The 17,035-nt window shown below is 62.1% G+C and overlaps 4 protein-coding genes across 4 annotated transcripts; 2 read left to right on the forward strand and 2 right to left on the reverse strand.

Moving 5' to 3' along the window:
- Positions 1–21: 21 nt before the first annotated feature.
- On the reverse strand, positions 22–3,007 carry CHLRE_03g184300v5 (uncharacterized protein). Its single transcript, XM_001691933.3, has 2 exons — positions 2,461–3,007; positions 22–2,189 (listed from the first exon to the last, which is right to left on the reverse strand). The coding sequence occupies exons 1-2, from the start codon at positions 2,860–2,862 to the stop codon at positions 498–500; spliced, it is 2,094 nt and encodes a 697-aa protein (XP_001691985.2). The 5' UTR covers positions 2,863–3,007; the 3' UTR covers positions 22–497.
- A 130-nt stretch (positions 3,008–3,137) lies between these two features.
- On the forward strand, positions 3,138–8,899 carry CHLRE_03g184350v5 (uncharacterized protein). The gene is made up of 14 exons (XM_001691771.3): positions 3,138–3,280; positions 3,379–3,420; positions 3,610–4,588; positions 4,748–4,861; positions 4,995–5,439; positions 5,844–6,022; positions 6,164–6,319; positions 6,452–6,568; positions 6,717–6,793; positions 6,940–7,136; positions 7,305–7,519; positions 7,617–7,688; positions 7,830–8,130; positions 8,297–8,899. The coding sequence occupies exons 2-14, from the start codon at positions 3,399–3,401 to the stop codon at positions 8,486–8,488; spliced, it is 3,066 nt and encodes a 1,021-aa protein (XP_001691823.2). The 5' UTR covers positions 3,138–3,280; positions 3,379–3,398; the 3' UTR covers positions 8,489–8,899.
- An 807-nt stretch (positions 8,900–9,706) lies between these two features.
- CHLRE_03g184400v5 (uncharacterized protein) lies at positions 9,707–11,721 on the reverse strand. The gene is made up of 4 exons (XM_043061087.1): positions 11,544–11,721; positions 11,212–11,295; positions 10,830–10,950; positions 9,707–10,628 (listed from the first exon to the last, which is right to left on the reverse strand). The coding sequence occupies exons 1-4, from the start codon at positions 11,624–11,626 to the stop codon at positions 10,497–10,499; spliced, it is 420 nt and encodes a 139-aa protein (XP_042926216.1). The 5' UTR covers positions 11,627–11,721; the 3' UTR covers positions 9,707–10,496.
- Positions 11,722–11,849: 128 nt separating this feature from the next.
- CHLRE_03g184450v5 (uncharacterized protein) lies at positions 11,850–16,497 on the forward strand. The gene is made up of 8 exons (XM_043061088.1): positions 11,850–11,990; positions 12,077–12,247; positions 12,371–12,514; positions 12,595–12,739; positions 13,061–13,243; positions 13,354–13,766; positions 13,922–14,054; positions 14,215–16,497. Exons 1-8 carry the CDS (start codon positions 11,962–11,964, stop codon positions 14,860–14,862), a joined length of 1,866 nt encoding a protein of 621 aa, XP_042926217.1. The 5' UTR covers positions 11,850–11,961; the 3' UTR covers positions 14,863–16,497.
- The last annotated feature ends 538 nt before the right edge of the window (positions 16,498–17,035 follow it).

Genomic DNA, 17,035 nt, shown 5'->3' on the forward strand with positions numbered 1-17,035 from the left:
TAATGCATGCACAATTTCACAGTGATATCGCCGTTCACACATGCCCGCTGTCGGACCCGGCACCCGGGTGTGCATGGAGGCGAGAGGGGACCCAGACGTTCTCGAGTTGCGGTACTTAACGCAAAACGTATGAAAAATCACGGCAAACGCTTTACGCGGGTCGCCTGCCGCAAACTTCATGTGTGTGCCCAGTCCGCCAGCGCCCGTAAGGAGACGCTAACAACGTAGATAAGCTAAAACTCGTGGCCACAACTGCGGTCCGTCGATTCTCACTGCTTCAGTGCCGCTTTTAGGTACTGTCCCACGCACTCTCCCGTGCCACCACAATGCCAGGACTTGGCGTCGTGCCCCGCGCCCATGTTGACTGTCAGCATCCGACCAGCCAGCAGGAGAGCGCTTCGCGCATGTCTCATCCCACCCCCTTGCCACCCAAATCCATCATCATGTGACACTCCACAACCTGGCCCTATTCACACAACGCCCCACGCCCCGCTCTTTCACGTCGCGCTCGGCCCCACCGCCGCGGCCTGCGCTTTAGGCTCCGCAGCCTCCACCGCGGCAGGCTCTGCCCCCGCCACCGCCGCCGCAGGCGGCTCCTTCGCCTCCTCGCCATTCTCCGCGTCCACCGCTTCCGCGGCCGCGTCGAGCTTGCGCGCTGCGAACATGGATACCTCCCGGCCGTCAGCCGTCAGGTCAATGTCATCCCGCAGTACCTGGAACCCTTGCCCGGGGCCAAACATGGATCCCGCCAGCTCGTCGCGCTGCAGCACGTGCTCGCGCCCGCTGGGCCGGCCGAAGGCGCGAAGGCCAGGGCCATCCACGAAGGTGGAGTACAGCAGCACGCCGCCGGGACGCAGCAGGCGCGGCAGGTGTGAGAGGAAGGAGCGCTCCAAAAAGCGAACGCACAGGATGAGGTCAAAGGCGCCGCCCAGGTCGGGCGGTGGCGGCGACGAAGAGGGTGCGGCGGCGGCGGCTGCAGACATGTCCGGCGGCGCAGCAGCAGCGGGTACGGCTGCAGGTTCGGCGCCGGGTGCGATGTCCGGCCCCAAGCCGGGCGGGATGGGCGCAGGCGGCAAACTCGGCTGCGCAGTGGCTGGCACGACAGGTACCGCCGGCCGAGCTAACGCTGACACCGCGGTAGCGCCTGTCGCGGCAGCTGCTCCGTCGCCGCCGCCGTTGCAAATCCGGTCCGTGCCGCTCCGCCCCGCCAGGTAGCGCAGCAGCAACTCCGCGCCCTTGCCACCGGTCCCCTTCTTGGCCTTCTTAGCCGGCGGCCCCTTGGCACCACCCCCGCCATCGCCGCCGCCGCCGCCGTCGCTGCCTCCGCCGGGCCCTGTACCCGGCAACGGCAGCGGTCGCAGCGGACACCCGCTCGCTCCGGACGTGGGCCCGGGTGCTGCGCCCGTTGCCGCGTCCACGGTGCTGGCACCACCTGCTGCTGCTGCTGCTCCTGCCGAGCCGCCGATTTGCACTAAGTGAAGCGTGACCCCGCCCGGGCCCGTCGGCACCGCCCCCAGGTCCAGCACCTCGGCCGCTCGCTGCAACGCGCCATGCCACGAGTCCAGCCCCACGCACTCCCACGCCACCTCCACCTCCACCTCTCGCCCGCTGGGCTCCACCGCAGAGGCTCCGCTTCCACTGCCACTACCTTCCGCTGCCGCCGCCGCGGCGTTGGCTGAGCTGGGCTCCTCCGCCAAAGGCTCGGCTGCGGGTACCGTCACGGTCACGGTGGACCTCCGAGTGGAAAGCCAGGCCAGGTCTCGGCCGCTGCCGCAGCCCACGTCCAGCATCCGCAACGTGAGCTTGGGCGCGCGCGGCAGCCCCGGCGCGGTGCGACAGCTTTGCCCCGGCTTCTCCGCCTGCTGCTGCTGGCCGGCTGCACCTCCCCCCGCCACCTCGTCGTGTGGCGGCTCCTGCACCTGCCCTTCCTGCCCGGCAGCAGCAGTCCGCCGCTGCGGCGCCAGCTGCTGCTGCGCCCAGCTGCGCACCAGCAGCTCCTCCAGCAGCGGTGCCTGTTGCAGCAGCAGCTTGGAGGGCTGGAAGGGCCAGCGCCGCTGCAGCTGCACCGGGTCGCCGCCCACCTCTAGCAGGCCCGACTCCTCCGCGGCGCGCCACAGCAGCGGGGTGGCCTCGGCGCAGAAAGCCACACGCCAGCCGCGCGAGGACAGGAAGGCGCCCACCTCCACTTCCTGCGGTTGATTCGGAAAGGCGGCGGTGGTGGCTTTCGGCATACGGCACGGGATGAGGAAGGCAAGGGAGGCGAAGGGCCCGTAGTAGCGCAGCGAGCATGAAACGGAGCGGTGAGTCGCCCGCCGCGATGCCTGACATCGGGTAATGTTGCCCTCTTGTGGCACGCCATGTATTGCATAACATGGCCACAGCCCCAGACGCTCATTGTCCTGCGCCCGTCGTCCGCTATCTCCCCTCCGCTATCTCCCCTCCCGCCCTCCCCGCGGGCACCTGCTTCGTGCCGCCGCCGGCCGCCGCGCCCAACACCTTCTGCTGCTCCGGAGGCCCGCCAACGATCAGTCCCAGTGGCGTAGCACGATCCGGAAGAATGAACATGCGCGGAACCAGCGCTTCCAGCGGCACGTTGAAGCTGTCACGAAGGCGGGAGCCCATGAACGCGGATGCGTCTCGCAAGTCGATGAGGCAGGGGCGTGCCGAGGCGTCACCTTCGGGCGGGAAGGCCCGCTGCAGGATGGAGTGAGGAGCATCTGCATCCACGGCATCTGGGGGCGCTGTGGCTGGAGGGGGACCCTCCACTACCGCGTTGCCGTCAGGGCTGCTTAGGGCAGGGGGGTCGATGTGGGCACCCGCAGTTGCGCCCGGGGTTCCGGCAGTGCCGGCCGTGGGCTGCATGGAGCACGCGCCCCAGGGCCGGCCTATAAGGCCAGAGATTGCCTGTCCAGTCCGGCCGCCTAGCCGTTTAGCACTTGTCACGCAACAATTGCCCAATCTATTCCTGGCACCTGGGCTTGCAAGTCCACAGCTTATTCAAATTGTGATCCAAGGTATGCATGGACGGATAAAGGTAAGTAGGCTCGCGCAAATTGTCCATGCGGCGGAATCGGCGCGAATGGGGGTTCTGAGCGCTAGCAGTAGCGGTTTCAGGGCATTCAGCAGTCAAGTCGTAACAGTGATACATTGCATTTAATCTCGTTCTCATATCAGGCCGTCCACCCATCACAGAGCAGGACGACTGAACATCGGCTGGGGCAACAACGAAGGAAGTCAGCCGCAGCCTGGAGCTTATCGGACGCTGACTGTCTGGTACCTGGTAGGTTACAGCGGTCATAAACTGGCTGGCCGCGGTGTGAGCCGTGGCCCCTTCCGTGTGTGTGTGTGTGCACCAACGCTCCTGGACGTTGTGTGCAGGACCTTCTCGCCGCAGCATCATGAGCTGGAACCAGGCGCCAGGTGGCTCGATCTTCGGATTGCACGTGCCTGGATGCAGCATCGCACGGCCGCGCCCGCGCCCGCACCTCTCGACGGCCCCACGCACTGCAGTCTTTCGAGGGGACACCCGGCCTGACTAGGGAGGGAAGCGGTCCGCGGCATGACTTCCCTTCTAACGACAGCCACCTGTCGCTTGGACTTGGAACCCAGGTGCACCTGGAGGACCCTACATGGAGGCCTACCACCAACACCATCATCATGGAGGAGATGGAGCTCAGCCTCCACACCCTGGTCACGGGGCGCCACCGCCGCTCGCGCCACACGTGGTGGCTGTGCCGCCGCCCTGGCACCAGCTGCCGCAGCAGCAACAACACCAGGCCCCACCAACAGTACAGCACCAGCCACTGCAATTGCCGCAGCCTGTGCCTCAGCCGGCCCCGCAGCAGCCCTACCACCACCCGGGGCCGGCCTTTGCGGCTCCCTCAGACGTTCTGCCGCCACATATGCTAGCTCTCGCGCCCCTGCAGCCGCAGCCGCCGGCACACGCCTTGGGGCCGCCACCACAGCATTACCAGCAACAGCAGCTCGCGCCACAGCCACAGCATGTGGCGCCGTACATCGGCCACCAGCCTCACGGAGCTGGCGAGCAGAGCGCACCCGCGCAGTACCCACTGCACGCAGCGCACGCGCCGCAGCAGCCCCAGCCTCAGCACCACCACCACATGCCACAGGGGCACCAGCAGCACCCGCCCCTTGAGTACCAGCGACAGCCGCAGCCGCAGGAGCAGCCGGGCGGCTGTCGCGAGCAGCTGGCGGCGCCTGCAGCGGCCGGCACGGAGGACCCCTGTGACCGGCAGGGGGACTACGGCCGCGACCGTGACTGGGAGCGGGAGCGGGATCGCGACAGAGATCGTGATAGACACCGCGAGCGGGAGCGGGATCGTGAGGCCAGTAGGGAGTGGGACAGAAGCAAAGACAGAGACCGTGACAGCGAGAGGGAGCGGGAGCGGGAAAGGAGCAGGGACTGGGACAGAAGCCGTCCCAGCAGCCGAAGCGTTGAGCCGGCGTTGGACGATAGGTGGCAGCCGGCGGGAGACCCGCACCAGCTCCCGGTGCAGGAGCCGGAGCGTGATCGTGAGCGCGAGCGGGACCGCGAGCGTGGGCTTGACCGCGACCGCCAGTATACCAGGTGAGCGTGTTGAGGGCAGCGTGCGCCGAGACTTTGAGGTCGCATGTTGTATGGTTTTGTAGTGGCCAGGGCTGAATGACCATCTGCTACAGTGCTTGCATCCACCAGCTGATTGAGTTTTTGTGTGCATTGTGCCTGGCGTAATCGGAACTTGGAAAGCCGACACCGCAGCCGCTCGCATGAGCGCCAGCGGGAACGGGATCGGGATCTTCCCCTGGAGCGCGGCAATGAGCGGGAGTCAGACCGCCACGACCGCATTGCCAGCTACGACCGGTGCGTCGGCGCCTGTGTGCATGAGTGTAGCCATACATTCCTTGTGGGCATGTGCAGGGGGAGGTAGGTGCATGTTGCGGCAAGGCTCTGAGGTTGCGGTATGCCTTGCGCCCCCTTTCTCGCTCCGTTGCAGACAAGAGGGCGCCAGTGCCCGTGCTTCTGACCATCGCGGGAGCTCACGGGACCTTGAGCGGGAGCGGGACCGAGACCGGGATCGCGACAGGGACCGTGACCGTGACAGGGACCACGAGCGAGAGCGCGAGCGCGACAAGCATCGGGAAAGGGACAGGGAGCGGGAACGCGACCGTGAGAGGGACCGTGAGCGCGACAGGGATCGTGACCGGAACCGAGACCGGGATCGAGACCGGGAGCGCGACCGGGACCGGGACCGCAGTTGGCGGGAGCACTGCGACCGGGACCAAGACGGTCGTGACCACCGGCGAGGTGATGATTACGACTATGCGGAGGGCCGGCGCCGGAGCCGCTCTGTGGACGCGGACGAGGATGACCCGCGAGGCGGCGGCGGCAGCTGGCGGGCGGCAAGGCGCGACCAGCCCTCCAACACAGTGCACGTGCGGGTACGTGAGGGCGGCGATGATGAGCGCAGGGGGGGACGTAGGGGAGTCCGAGAGTGCGTGTGCGATACACCATGCAAGGACTTGACCCGGAAACCATGCGGAAGGTATAAGCTCAGTGAGCTACCCGATACAGTTAGTAGTAAGGTAAGATGTGATGTGCGAAGCAGTCTGACTGTTAGCCGCCCCTACTCCGGCGAGGATACATTCGTAAGCGTCCAACATATGGGAAAGCGCAGGGCTGGGCTGTGGGCTATGGGCTGGGCTGGGCTGCGCTGGGCTGGGCTGCGCTGGGCTGGGTGCCGTCTTCGTGAGGGCTGTACGGTCCGCCAGCCTGCTGCCAACGAATGGTGGCACGGGATGTCAGCGTTTCAGGGACCGCCTCTCGTCTTGTCAAATACCAACAGAACATTCCGGAGCAATGTGACGATCTGGAGCTGCGGGCAGTGCTGGAGGCCGCCGCGGTGCCCGGCGTGGTGTCAGTCAAGCTGGTGCGCAACCGTAACACTGGCGCCAGCAGGGGCCACGCCTATGTGGAGTTCGCTAGTGAGGCGGATGCGGCAGTGCTCATGGATGGCAAGACCAGGTGCGGCGAAGGGCTGCCGAGAGGCCATATACGGCATGGCAGGCAGCTGGCCATGCTGAACACCCGCATGTCTCACTGTGCCACACGTGGCTGAGTGTCACCAAATTGTCACAACTTTCATTACTATGTCATATGCCGCAGGCACAGCTTGGAGCTGGCGGGAAGCACGCTGCGATTTGAGTACGCGCCCAGTGCTGCATCTTTCGCCGCCACGGGTGGAGGCGGCTCCACAACTGCACCGGCTGCCGCGGCGCAGGACTGGATCTGCGACCGCTGCAGCACCGTGAACTTTGCTCGGTGAGGCAGGGCTTGCACCCCGCTTGTCTCTTTGCGCAGTGCCGTGCACAAGCCGTCAATTCTGTTGTGCCATAGCACAAGCTGAAGAGATTGAGGAACGGCCTTGCCTACCTGCGTATGGGCTTGACACAGGCGGGTGGAGTGCCACAAGTGCTCCACCGCGCGGCCCGCCAATCCGCAGCGGGTGGCAGCGGAGATGGACATGCCGTCGCCCATCCTCAAGGTCTCCAACCTGGAGCCTCACGTTGGGTGAGACCGGCGGCGTCCAGAGTCCAAACGCGTAGGGCGCGGCCGTTCAACTGCCCATGCCTGGATCACTGGATATGCACGACATGCCGGCTGTCTTGTCAGTCTTTTTCGTCGAACATCTGATGTTGTATCGCCCGGCCCCTCGCAGCGAGGATGAGCTGCGCTCGCTCTTCCAGACGCATGTGTCCGTCCGGGAAGTGCGAGTGGTGCTGGACAAATACACGGGTGCGCGTCTGGCTGTGTCGGCATGGTCACGAGTGCGCGCACGCATGCTCTAGACCTTTCAACTGTAAGCGCTGCGGGCATGAGCCTTGCGAACTTCTGACCCCCCACCTGGTCGCATACCGTACACCTCGCAATGGCGTCCACAGGCCTGCCTCGCGGCCTGGCATTTGTAGAGATGTACAGCGTGTCGGAGGCGGGCCGCGCGCTGGGGCTGCTGCAGGGCAAGGTGCCGCCCGGCTGCACACAGACGCTGCGCCTGGTGTACGCGCGCGACAAGTTTGGTGGCGTGAGCGGCACAGGCGGCGGCACGGCAGCGGGGGCGGCGGCGCTGGAGGCCGCGCAGGTGCGGAGCTGCGGCAAGCGACCACCGCGGCCGCGTGCCGCCTGCATGCCATAGTTGGATGCCAAGTCACCAATCAACTCGCAGTATGTACAAAGAGCCGGGCGGCTCCTTGATACTTGTGTCGCGTTCTGTGCGACTTTGACAATACCATTGCACCTGCGCACCCAGGCCATGTCGGCTATGTACAGCACGTGGGAGCCCAAGGCCTTTGACGCCAGCGCCCTGGAGGGCGAGGACGGCAAAGAGCAGATTGCGGCGACGGCAGGGCAGCAGCAGCAGCAGGGCGCCGCCCAGGGCAAGGCGGGCGAGGCGGCAGAGGCGGGCGGTGGGGGCAGCGCCTCCACACCGTCCGGCTTCGTCTACGACCCCTCCTCCGGCTACTGGTGAGCACTGCCTCGGAGGCACAGGCTGTCTGCGCGGCGTTTGCTGTGTTTCATCACGTGCGCCGTGTGTCCATGCGCGGCAATGACGCACGTGCAGGTACGACGCGGCCAGCGGCTACTACTACGACGCCAACACGGGGCTGTACTACCATCGCAGCACCGAGACCTGGTAAGAGGCCGCTGGTGAAGTCGCCGGTGCTTTCCACGAACATGGCCTTGCAAGCCACAACTTGTACGGAATATAGAGAGTAGTGCACCAGCTCATTAGCTCACTCGCATACCTGCTTTGTCGCCTTTCCTGCAACGCCAGGTACTCCTTCGACCACGCCACGGGGCAGTACGCCGCAGTCGCAAGCAACACCAGCACCGCGGTAGACAACAGCTTGAGCAGCAGCAGTGCGTTGCCGACGTCCACAAAGGCCAAGACCGCCGCGAAGCCGCAGGCTGTGGTAACTGCGGCTGCACCCAAAGCTGCGTCCGGTGGCGGCACCATTGGGGCTGCAGCACGGCCAGCGGCCGCAGCTGCCACTTCCAAGCGCAGCGGTGCAGTAATTGGCGCCGCGCCTGTCTTGAACGCGCAAGGCCTGTTGGCAGCGGCGGCTCTCGCGGAGGTAAGTGAAGGGTTAACCCTTGCGTTGCTCCCAAGCAGTTGCCGCAGTCAGGGCAGCCGTTTACGGTACTGTATCAAGCAGCTTCTATGTCGGTCAAAACCCTTATTCTCTCGCGCATAAGCTAGACCATTGGTCTGCCCTTGCGTATTGACACTCTGGTGCGCAGGAGAAAGCCAAGCAGCAAGCCAAGCAGCAGGCGAAGGCGGCAGCTGCGGCCGCCAAGGCTGGGCGATCGGCAGTGGCGGCCGCCGCACCAGGGGCAGCGCCGCCGCCGGGGTTAGGGTCAGGAGCAGCGCCGGGGCAGGCTGTGCAGGGTGTGATCCATCGGGGAAAGTGGGCATCTCGTGCGCAACAGTGACACGTTATTGACGTGAGGTGACTGTGTGTATGTCGGGCACAGATGTGGCTGGCACAGGCGGGCGCAACGTGCAAAGCTCACCTGTAATGCCTGCCGCCTGCCGGAGATGGCTTGCGTCTGGGGCTGTCTCTAAGGCTGTCTATTGCTTCTTGGTCTTTGCGCCAAACCAAGGGCTCGTCATATTGCGAAGTCGGCAGGGCACCGGATGTCCTGCGGGACGTACTTGATGCATGTTTGGTGAAGTCGGCTGACAGGCCCACTGACCCAATCTCACCGTCACCCAGGCCGTTACGGATTAGCGTCAGCTCTTTTTTCCTGAGAGAATGGTTACAATGGAGAAGGAAGGGGAAGGCGCAGCACCACAACGGCACACAACCTGCAAAGCGAGCAAGCAGAACACCAGGGACAACCGCACAAGCCACAGAAACCCAAGGGCACCCCTCCGGGGCAAAGCAAGGGCAGACCAGGCCCCCCAAAAAAGGCGAAGCAACCACCAAACAGAGCAGGAAAAAGAAAAGAAAGCCCCAGCTCACGTAGGCTCCATGATATCAGTGAGAGTGCGTGATGGGACAGGGTTTAGGCAGGTTGGCGAGGACGCGAGGTCCCGTAGGGGTCACGTAGTCTCCATGATATCAGTGAGAGAGGGTGAAAGACGCTTATAGGTGGAGCTCTACGTGGAACGGATGCCGATGTGGCCGGACATGCCGCCACTGCGCCACACGCCAGAGGCCAAACGTTCTGCAAATACTCGAGTATATGCATGCTGGTGTGTGCTAGTGCTTGTGTTATGCTATTGGGCTCAGTGGGTGGCTGCGGACGAGGAGGGGAGGGGGCCCTTGGTGGCTCAGTGGGTGGCTGCGGACGAGGGGGTTTCTGCGTTTTTGTAACAGCGAGGCAGGGAAGGCGGGAAAGCAGGGAAGGCAGGAACTCACACGGGAAAGCAGGAACAGCAGGAAGGCGGGAAAGCAGGAACAGCAGGGAAGGCGGGAAAGCAGGAACAGCGTTTAGACACACACACACACACATATATATACACACACACACATATATACACACACACACACACACACACACACACACACACACACACACACACACACACACACACACACACACACACACACACGCATGCACGCACACACACATGCCGCGTGATGCAACCTTGGGGACCCCGGTTTCGCCCAAGACTGAGGACCGACCCTGAACTTTGGAACATCGCATTTCTACCCTGATTAAAACTCTGAAAGCAGATTCTGAGCGCTCTCGCCAAGCTCTTTTCATTTGAATCATGGGGTGAACATTTGGCGGAACTACCCCGCCCTGCCTCCTACTCCCATGTTCCCAAATGGCACCGAGCAGAGCAGCGAACCTAGTTGGGTCCGTCTTCTGCAATGTATCTTGCATTCCTGCTCTAAAGCCACATCCACAGATCCACTACAAGCGCACAGGTGACTGCATTCCGTACACCGCACAAGCACGTGACTCACAATCTCCAACTTCGTTGGCGGCGCGTGACAGGCACATCCTCTCGACCCTAGGTCATCCGTTGCCTGGCCATTGGACACACCTGGACACACCAAGAACTGGTTGCTGCGATGCACTATAATCCGGCGCTGACACTAGCTTGACTACCTGCCAACTATGATGCACATTGCATACCGTATTCAAGTACCGTACACGCAGATGGGCCCTGGACACGGTATGACAAGTGTGTCCCGATCTTTGATTGCCAACAAGCAAACCGCTTGGCACTAACGCACGCACTCCAGCACAGGTGCGCGGGCTCTTATAAATCATCTTGGCCTAGTGCAGTCCCAGACCAGGGGCTGTGACTCAGCCACCGAGCTGTGGGGTAGGTGCGCTCGTGTGCAGCGGCGATGTATCCACTGCACTCAAATCCTTGCACCGTGGTCTATGCTGCCAACGTGCCGCGCGCTAACACGCACGTTGACTTCAGCATGGTGTTAGGACGCCGCTCCTCCTTCCGCCGCTCACTTCTCCAGCTGCCTCATCCGAACGGCTGGTAACGGCTTTCCTTCAGCGCCAGGAGCGGCTCAAACATGGGCTCGGGTATGCTGTCCCACGGCACCCAAGTCCAGCCCTCGCACTTGTCTGGCTCCATCAGCTTGGCCTCCACGCCCTGTGCATGTTACAAATGACCCAGCGTAGTCAAGGCGTGCGTGGGCAGGTGTGGGCTGGACGGCTGGCCCACCTACAAACGCCAAGCTACCGGACTCAGTGCCACCCGGGCTTCCCGCTCTTGAGCGGTGGCTCCAAGGGTGCCCAGCCGTGTGCACGACGTGCCCTCTGACAAATCGAAGTATGAGTCCCGAAGGCTTACCGGCTCGACATCAACGCGCATGAAAATTGTGACGTAGTGGGTGGTGGCGTTGAAGACGGTGTTTGTTGCGTAAGCAAACACAGGATCCCGTATTTGCACACCTGTCTCCTCCAGCACCTCCCTGCAGACAAGGCAAGCGTGCTCAGATGTTTTTATCAACAAACCCAAACTCCATGGCGACTATTCCTCTGCCGTACTCTCGTTTTCCTTGAAAGGGACAGCCACCTTTCTTGTCGTACTGCATACCTACCGGCCGTCCACAAGACGAAGCACCCTAAAAAACATACTCAATCGCAGCTCACAGCAGCTGCTGTGACTTGGGAAAGTCTCGAAAGCCTTTCTACGTGAGATGCCCTCCCAAATGCTTATCCGTTCCGTTTACCTGATGGCACACTGCTCAAAGCTTTCCCCTAGCTCGAGATGACCCCCAGGCAACGCAAAGGTTCCGGATCCATGAGAGCCCTTCCTACACGGTGTGTGACAATGGCAAACGCATTCAAGGACATTGCAGCCGTCTGCATGTAAGGTTTGGCGGGAAAGACGACAAAAAAGATGCGGTACCGAGTCAGGAAGCGAGCCCACACCAAACCGTCCCTGTCACGCGTCGGCAAACTACTGGATGCTGTGGTCTGGGCGTGCGGCCACTCTGCCCCTTGCCCTCTCCTACCGCCGTCCGTGCACGTGTGGCGCCTCGGGTAGGACCTCCCAGCATACCTTTTCCCGACAAGAACATTTTCGCCTTTGAAGAGGAGGACTCCCACCCCGACCTTGGGCCGGTCTGAGGCTGCAGGACTCATGACCGCGTTGAAAGTCCCCTTAGGGGTTAGGGCGTATCTTGGCCTTCTCTAATCAATCTGAGTTCGCACAGGGATATTACTATGAGCTGTATAAGGTAACTATGTAGGGCATTGCAAAAGCGCCCGGTTGAACACTTGAACATGATGCGGATTTGCGCCGCTCCGAGCCTACCTGATCAGTTACAGAAACATACCCGCACAGACTTGCATAGCTAACACAATACATGAATTATTCTCACTAGGCAGACCAGAAAGGCGAAATTACGCTTTCAGTCTAGGAGGAAGACCCTCGCGCCCAGCTTTTCTACTCACATGTCGGCCAAAGCAGACAGCATATGGCAACGTTGAGGCTCGATGTCAGCGGGTTAGTCAAGCACAGTCGCGCGCCTGGCGCCGGGGGGCTTGTTGACAGAGAACGATTTGTTGAGCAATGCCGTTTGGGCCTTGCAGGCGACTCGACGAGGAGGCGCCCTCTCGTGAACACAAGCACCATAACCGGAATGTGGACGAGGCAGAGCGCGAGTGTGTGTTCACGCTTGAGCCGGAGCCCTCGAGCTCGCCGGGCCACATCTACACGGACTTGAGCTGCTTTCGGGACCTCACAACACTACACCAGGGCAGGTGAGACGCCGCGGCGAATCTGAGGCGCTGCAAAACGGCGAATGGCTCGCGAGTGGTCCCGGGTGCAACGCTGGCCCAGCCTGGTCCGCTCACCGTCATCAGCCCATTCGTTCATATATGCAGGCACTCGACTGTATGGTCGGCTGTCTGCAAGCGCACCGGGCGCACCTGCGTGATAAAGGGATACAACCGCGACTCGCTCAAGCCGCGGCAGCTTAACAATGTTCGGAGGGAAATTGGACTGCTCAGATTCTTCCGCGACACAGGGTGCGTGGGGACAGGGCGTTCGGACCGTTATTGGCGACGCACATGGTCCCATGAGCTGAGGTTGTTTGCACCGCCCGCAGGACTAAGGGCGTTGTGGCCCTGCTGGCGGCTTTCGAGGACAAAACCATGATATACCTGGTGTTTGAGGCGTGCATGCGCGGAGACCTCTACCAGCTGCTGATGCGCAACCGCGGGACCCTGCACGAGGAGTTTGTGGTCACCAAGGTAAGGACTTGGCCGCGGTAGGCAGGATTGTACGTAATTTTGTCTGCAGTACTGACTGGGGCTGCTTGGCAAGGTAGCGCCGGGGTTCGGCCGGACGCAAACTGAGTCGCATGCCATGGTGACTCTTCGTAGCGCGGCGTTGGCAGCGTCCCCAAACCCTGTTGTGCCCGGTTTGCAACCGGCATTGTATACAACTGGGTTAATGGGGCTTTTTTGGCCGTGTCGAGACCTCGGCGCCGTGGTTGGGACACGACGGCTGCCGACGGCTGCCGACCAGCGTGTCGCTTAACCCTCCACCACCTGTCGCTGCGTTCCCTGCAGATTGTGTTCCCGCTGCTGTGCGTGCTACAGCAACTGCACAAGCTGCACATCGTGCACCGGGACATAAAACCCGAAAACATCTTCATCACAGAGGACGGGGAGATTGCTCTGGGTGACTTTGGGCTGGCGGGGCACAAGTTCCAGGACCGCATGACGGAGCGCGTGGGCACGCTGGACTACATGGTGGGTCGCGGTCTGGTCGTAGATTCATCGGCAGATAGCATCTACACGCGCATTGTCAATAATGGGCGGTACCCGACTGCGCAGTATCAACCTAAGGCGGTGTTGCGCAGGCGCCCGAGGTGCTCAGCATCCCGGCAAACGAGGACGCGGACACGCAGAGCGCGCCGTCGCCCAGCGACGGCGCGAAGACTTATGACGAGAAGGTGGACATCTGGGCTACGGGCGTGCTGGTGTACGAACTGCTGGTGGGGCGGCCGCCGTTCGAGGTGGACGACCCGCAGGAGACCGCTCGCCTGATCATGAGCGGCTCAGCGTCGGGGTACCCGGTGCACATATCGCAGTACGCGCGCGACTTCGTGGCGCAGGCGCTCACGAAGCTGCCCGGTGCGCGGCCGACAGCGGAGGACCTGTTGCAGCACAGTTGGCTGCGGCATTACTTCGGGGGAAAGGTGCCAGACACAGCAGCACAGTGCGGCAGCACGGTCACGGCGGGGCTACTGAAGTCGTGGCTAGTGGCGAGCTGGTGAGACTGGGCAACACCGTGCACGGTGTGATTCTGCCGGGGGGCCTTTACCAGTAGACAACCTCGCCGTTGGCGGCGCCTAATGTATGCCACAGTCAGGGCTTCACTGGGCTTCCACGTCCGGCTAACCGGTATTCAATGACCTGCATGAACAGGTCCGACATTTCGAAGGCGGGCACGGCGCTGAAGCCCAACAGCGTGGTGCCCAACCGGCTGTTCCTCTCACCTGCCAGCTCGCCGCGGAAAGCCCTCAGCACTGGCGACGGCCCCAACTCTGTCGGGCACCTGGTGAGTGCAGGGAAGGACGGGGCTTCTATCGACATGCTCATTGTGGACACTTATGCTCATGTGCGGCCGGGACAATGCAGCTGTTGGGCCATGGTAAACAATCAAGGCTCAGCTTTCGTGCACCGCAGCAAAGGCTCGCATACTTGGCCCATTTGCACAGGATCACGACGTCAAGCCGGCCCCTCACTACAAGCGGAAGTCGGTGCCGGGCTGCAGCGATGCCGGCTGTGAGTCGCCGCACGATCGGGAGCTGCGGAAGCAATACGGGTCAGCCGATGCTGAGGGCTCAGTGGGGCCTTCGGGAGCGGACGCGGACGCGAACGATGCGCCGCACCCTGCCCGCTCAGGCTCCAGCTCGTTGGACCGGCAATTGCAGATGAGCCTGGAGTCCAGCGAGCCGGGCCTAGAGGCGGGCGGCAGCGACCCAAGCACCGCGCCGAACCGGCTCACGGCTTCACAGTACCCTAGCCGGGACTCCTCAGCGGGCTCCATGGACCAGGCTGTGCCGCAGGAACGCACCTACGTCCGCAACGACAGCGGCGCCAGCGCCAGTAGCAGCATATCCGTGGCGTCCTTCGCCAGCCTGCAACACGTGCCGCGCACCGGCAGCGTCAACGAGCTGGCGGAGAGCGAGGACCTGGGCTTGGTGCAGCGCAGCGCTAGCGTGTGTGCTGCCAACATGGGCCGGCCGCCGGCGGGCTTCCCTGCGGGTAACACCTCTCTAAAGCCGGTGTGGCAGGCGCAGCAGACCAGTACGACCGTGGGCGCCAACCGAAAGACGCCCGGCAAAAGCCGCTTCGCGGCTTGAGCGCTCCCCCTGTGCCACAGTGCTCGCGATGATACACCACCTTCGGGCGGGCTGAAGGTAACAGGTGCGAGGCCCAGTTCGGCCAGCGTAGGCAGGCCGGCTTGGAGGGCTCAGGTGTTTAGTCTGTAGGTCGTTGGGGACGGTTGAGGCGGTGTGTTCGTGCGCACGCCGGCCGCTACTTTTATGCCGTGTATAATGCGTGCTGACTGTCCCTAAAACGTGATGCATGTGTCCTTGTTTCATCTGTTCCGTTCGTGTAGTTGACGTGTGCTGGGCAGGCTGGTCGCCAGATGGGGGCCAACTGGGTTGGTCAGGCGGGTGCCTGGCATATGGCGGGCAGCGCGTACATATCCCGCCTGGTGATGTCCGCCGGCGCTGCAGCTGCGCGTGTGTGACTGGTGGTGCGTGTGAATTTGCTCTTGTCGAAAGCTCTCTTTGCGCGTTCCGCACTGGGGACCGCAAAACAGGTGAGAACGTGTCCGTGTACAACCACGTGGGGCACGATATGTGAGGAAGGTGCAGTACGGGACTTGGGGCGGGCTTCTTTTCACTTAGCGCTTGTTCGGGGCAGCCGAGTGATCCGACCACAGTAAAGATTTTGTGCGAACGGGATATTTGACGCGGTACGAAGGCTGGGCATGGTCGCACCAAGTTGACTGGCAGTCGCTTGTCGGGTATGGTTGGCATGCAAAAATTAGGACTGGGATAGAGCTGACAATGACTGCCGCGGACAGACGGGGGATTCTAGCAGGTGAGCAATTAGATTATGCCGTTTACGGGTTTGCAAGGGTATGCATGCGACCAGATAGTGTGGATTACACGCGGGAGAATGGTCTGTTGCGTCGCATGCATCGTGATCCAAGGGTTGTGCGGTGATTCTGGTGATGCTGACGATCGCACGACAAGCAGCACGGTAAGTATGACGAATTCCGCGTACGATAAGGTTGTGATGCTAAATGACTGAGGCAGCAGGAGGGCGAGGAAGGCCAAGATGGAGGGGATTTCTGGTTGCAACGAGTCAAGTCATGTGCGTGTTGTCAGCGTGTGGCGTAGTGTGCAGCGTAAATGGATTGTGTTCAGTTAATGAGTGCCTCCCGTGCACACGGATACGGATGTTTGTTCGTGCGTTTCATGCAAAGGTACCGATTTACCCCCTGCGGCGAGTAGGTGCGCGAGCTGACCTCAGGTGCGGGCGGAGGACGTCTCCAAAGACGCACCTGGCACGTAGTTGCGTCCAGTGACACCTCTGCTCTGTTCGTGGCATCAACGACACAAATGTTTTTTACGTCATACAAGCGGGGGCCGCATACTTCACGCGTCGAGACTTTTACCGCGCTTGCTGCTGTACCGACATGGTGTGCACGGGTACCTTCATTTATTTCACTAGACCAAAAGTAGTTGGCATGTACATATGGCGTACGGAACCGTGCGGTACATACGGACTGAGGACATGACTTGTGAAGCAACGTTACACGCACGGGCGCATTTCTTGATGGCACGTCCATGCGTGTTTGACATGACTCGGGTGTTTGCGTCATTGCTTTATTGATTAGAGGACACGAGCGCGCGGAACGAGTGCATCAGGATTGGAGGATGGGAATACATCCCCAGGAGAGACTGTAATGATATTCACGTACCGCGATAGTGCCCGCTACGGGTGCGACATGCACCATTTAGGGCCATCCGTGGCTCTCGCCAACGCGGCGTCCTCATACACGAACAATGTGCTGAGCTTGTTCCTAGGACAGACGACCTCTCAGGACGGTGTAACCGTGGAAGAGGGCTAGCGCAAAGACAGGGTCGACCTATCTAGCTCCTCACATCACGGGCCTAGGCCAGACGGCTCGAGGACAGGACAAGTGCCCTGACAAGTGCCCTGTCCTCCGGACTCTGCACACACGCACCCCATCACCCGCCATCGCTAATCCGGACGCCACTGCCACTAATCCAGCCGCGCCGCTTGGGTGGCCTGCTCAGCACAGCTGGCCATGGCGTGCCGTCCTCCACGCACGCGGTGATGAGGCGGATGTTCGACCCCATTCCAGGTTTGGGCGGGTGCAGGTTTGGGCAGGGGCCGGTGCAAATGTAGGTTTGGGCGGGTGCAGATTTGGGCAGGGGCGGGTGCAGGTTTGGGCGGGTGCAGGTTTGGGCAGGTGCAGGTTTGGGCAGGTTT

Source organism: Chlamydomonas reinhardtii, chromosome 3, assembly GCF_000002595.2.
Source record: "Chlamydomonas reinhardtii strain CC-503 cw92 mt+ chromosome 3, whole genome shotgun sequence".
Taxonomy (NCBI): domain Eukaryota; kingdom Viridiplantae; phylum Chlorophyta; class Chlorophyceae; order Chlamydomonadales; family Chlamydomonadaceae; genus Chlamydomonas; species Chlamydomonas reinhardtii.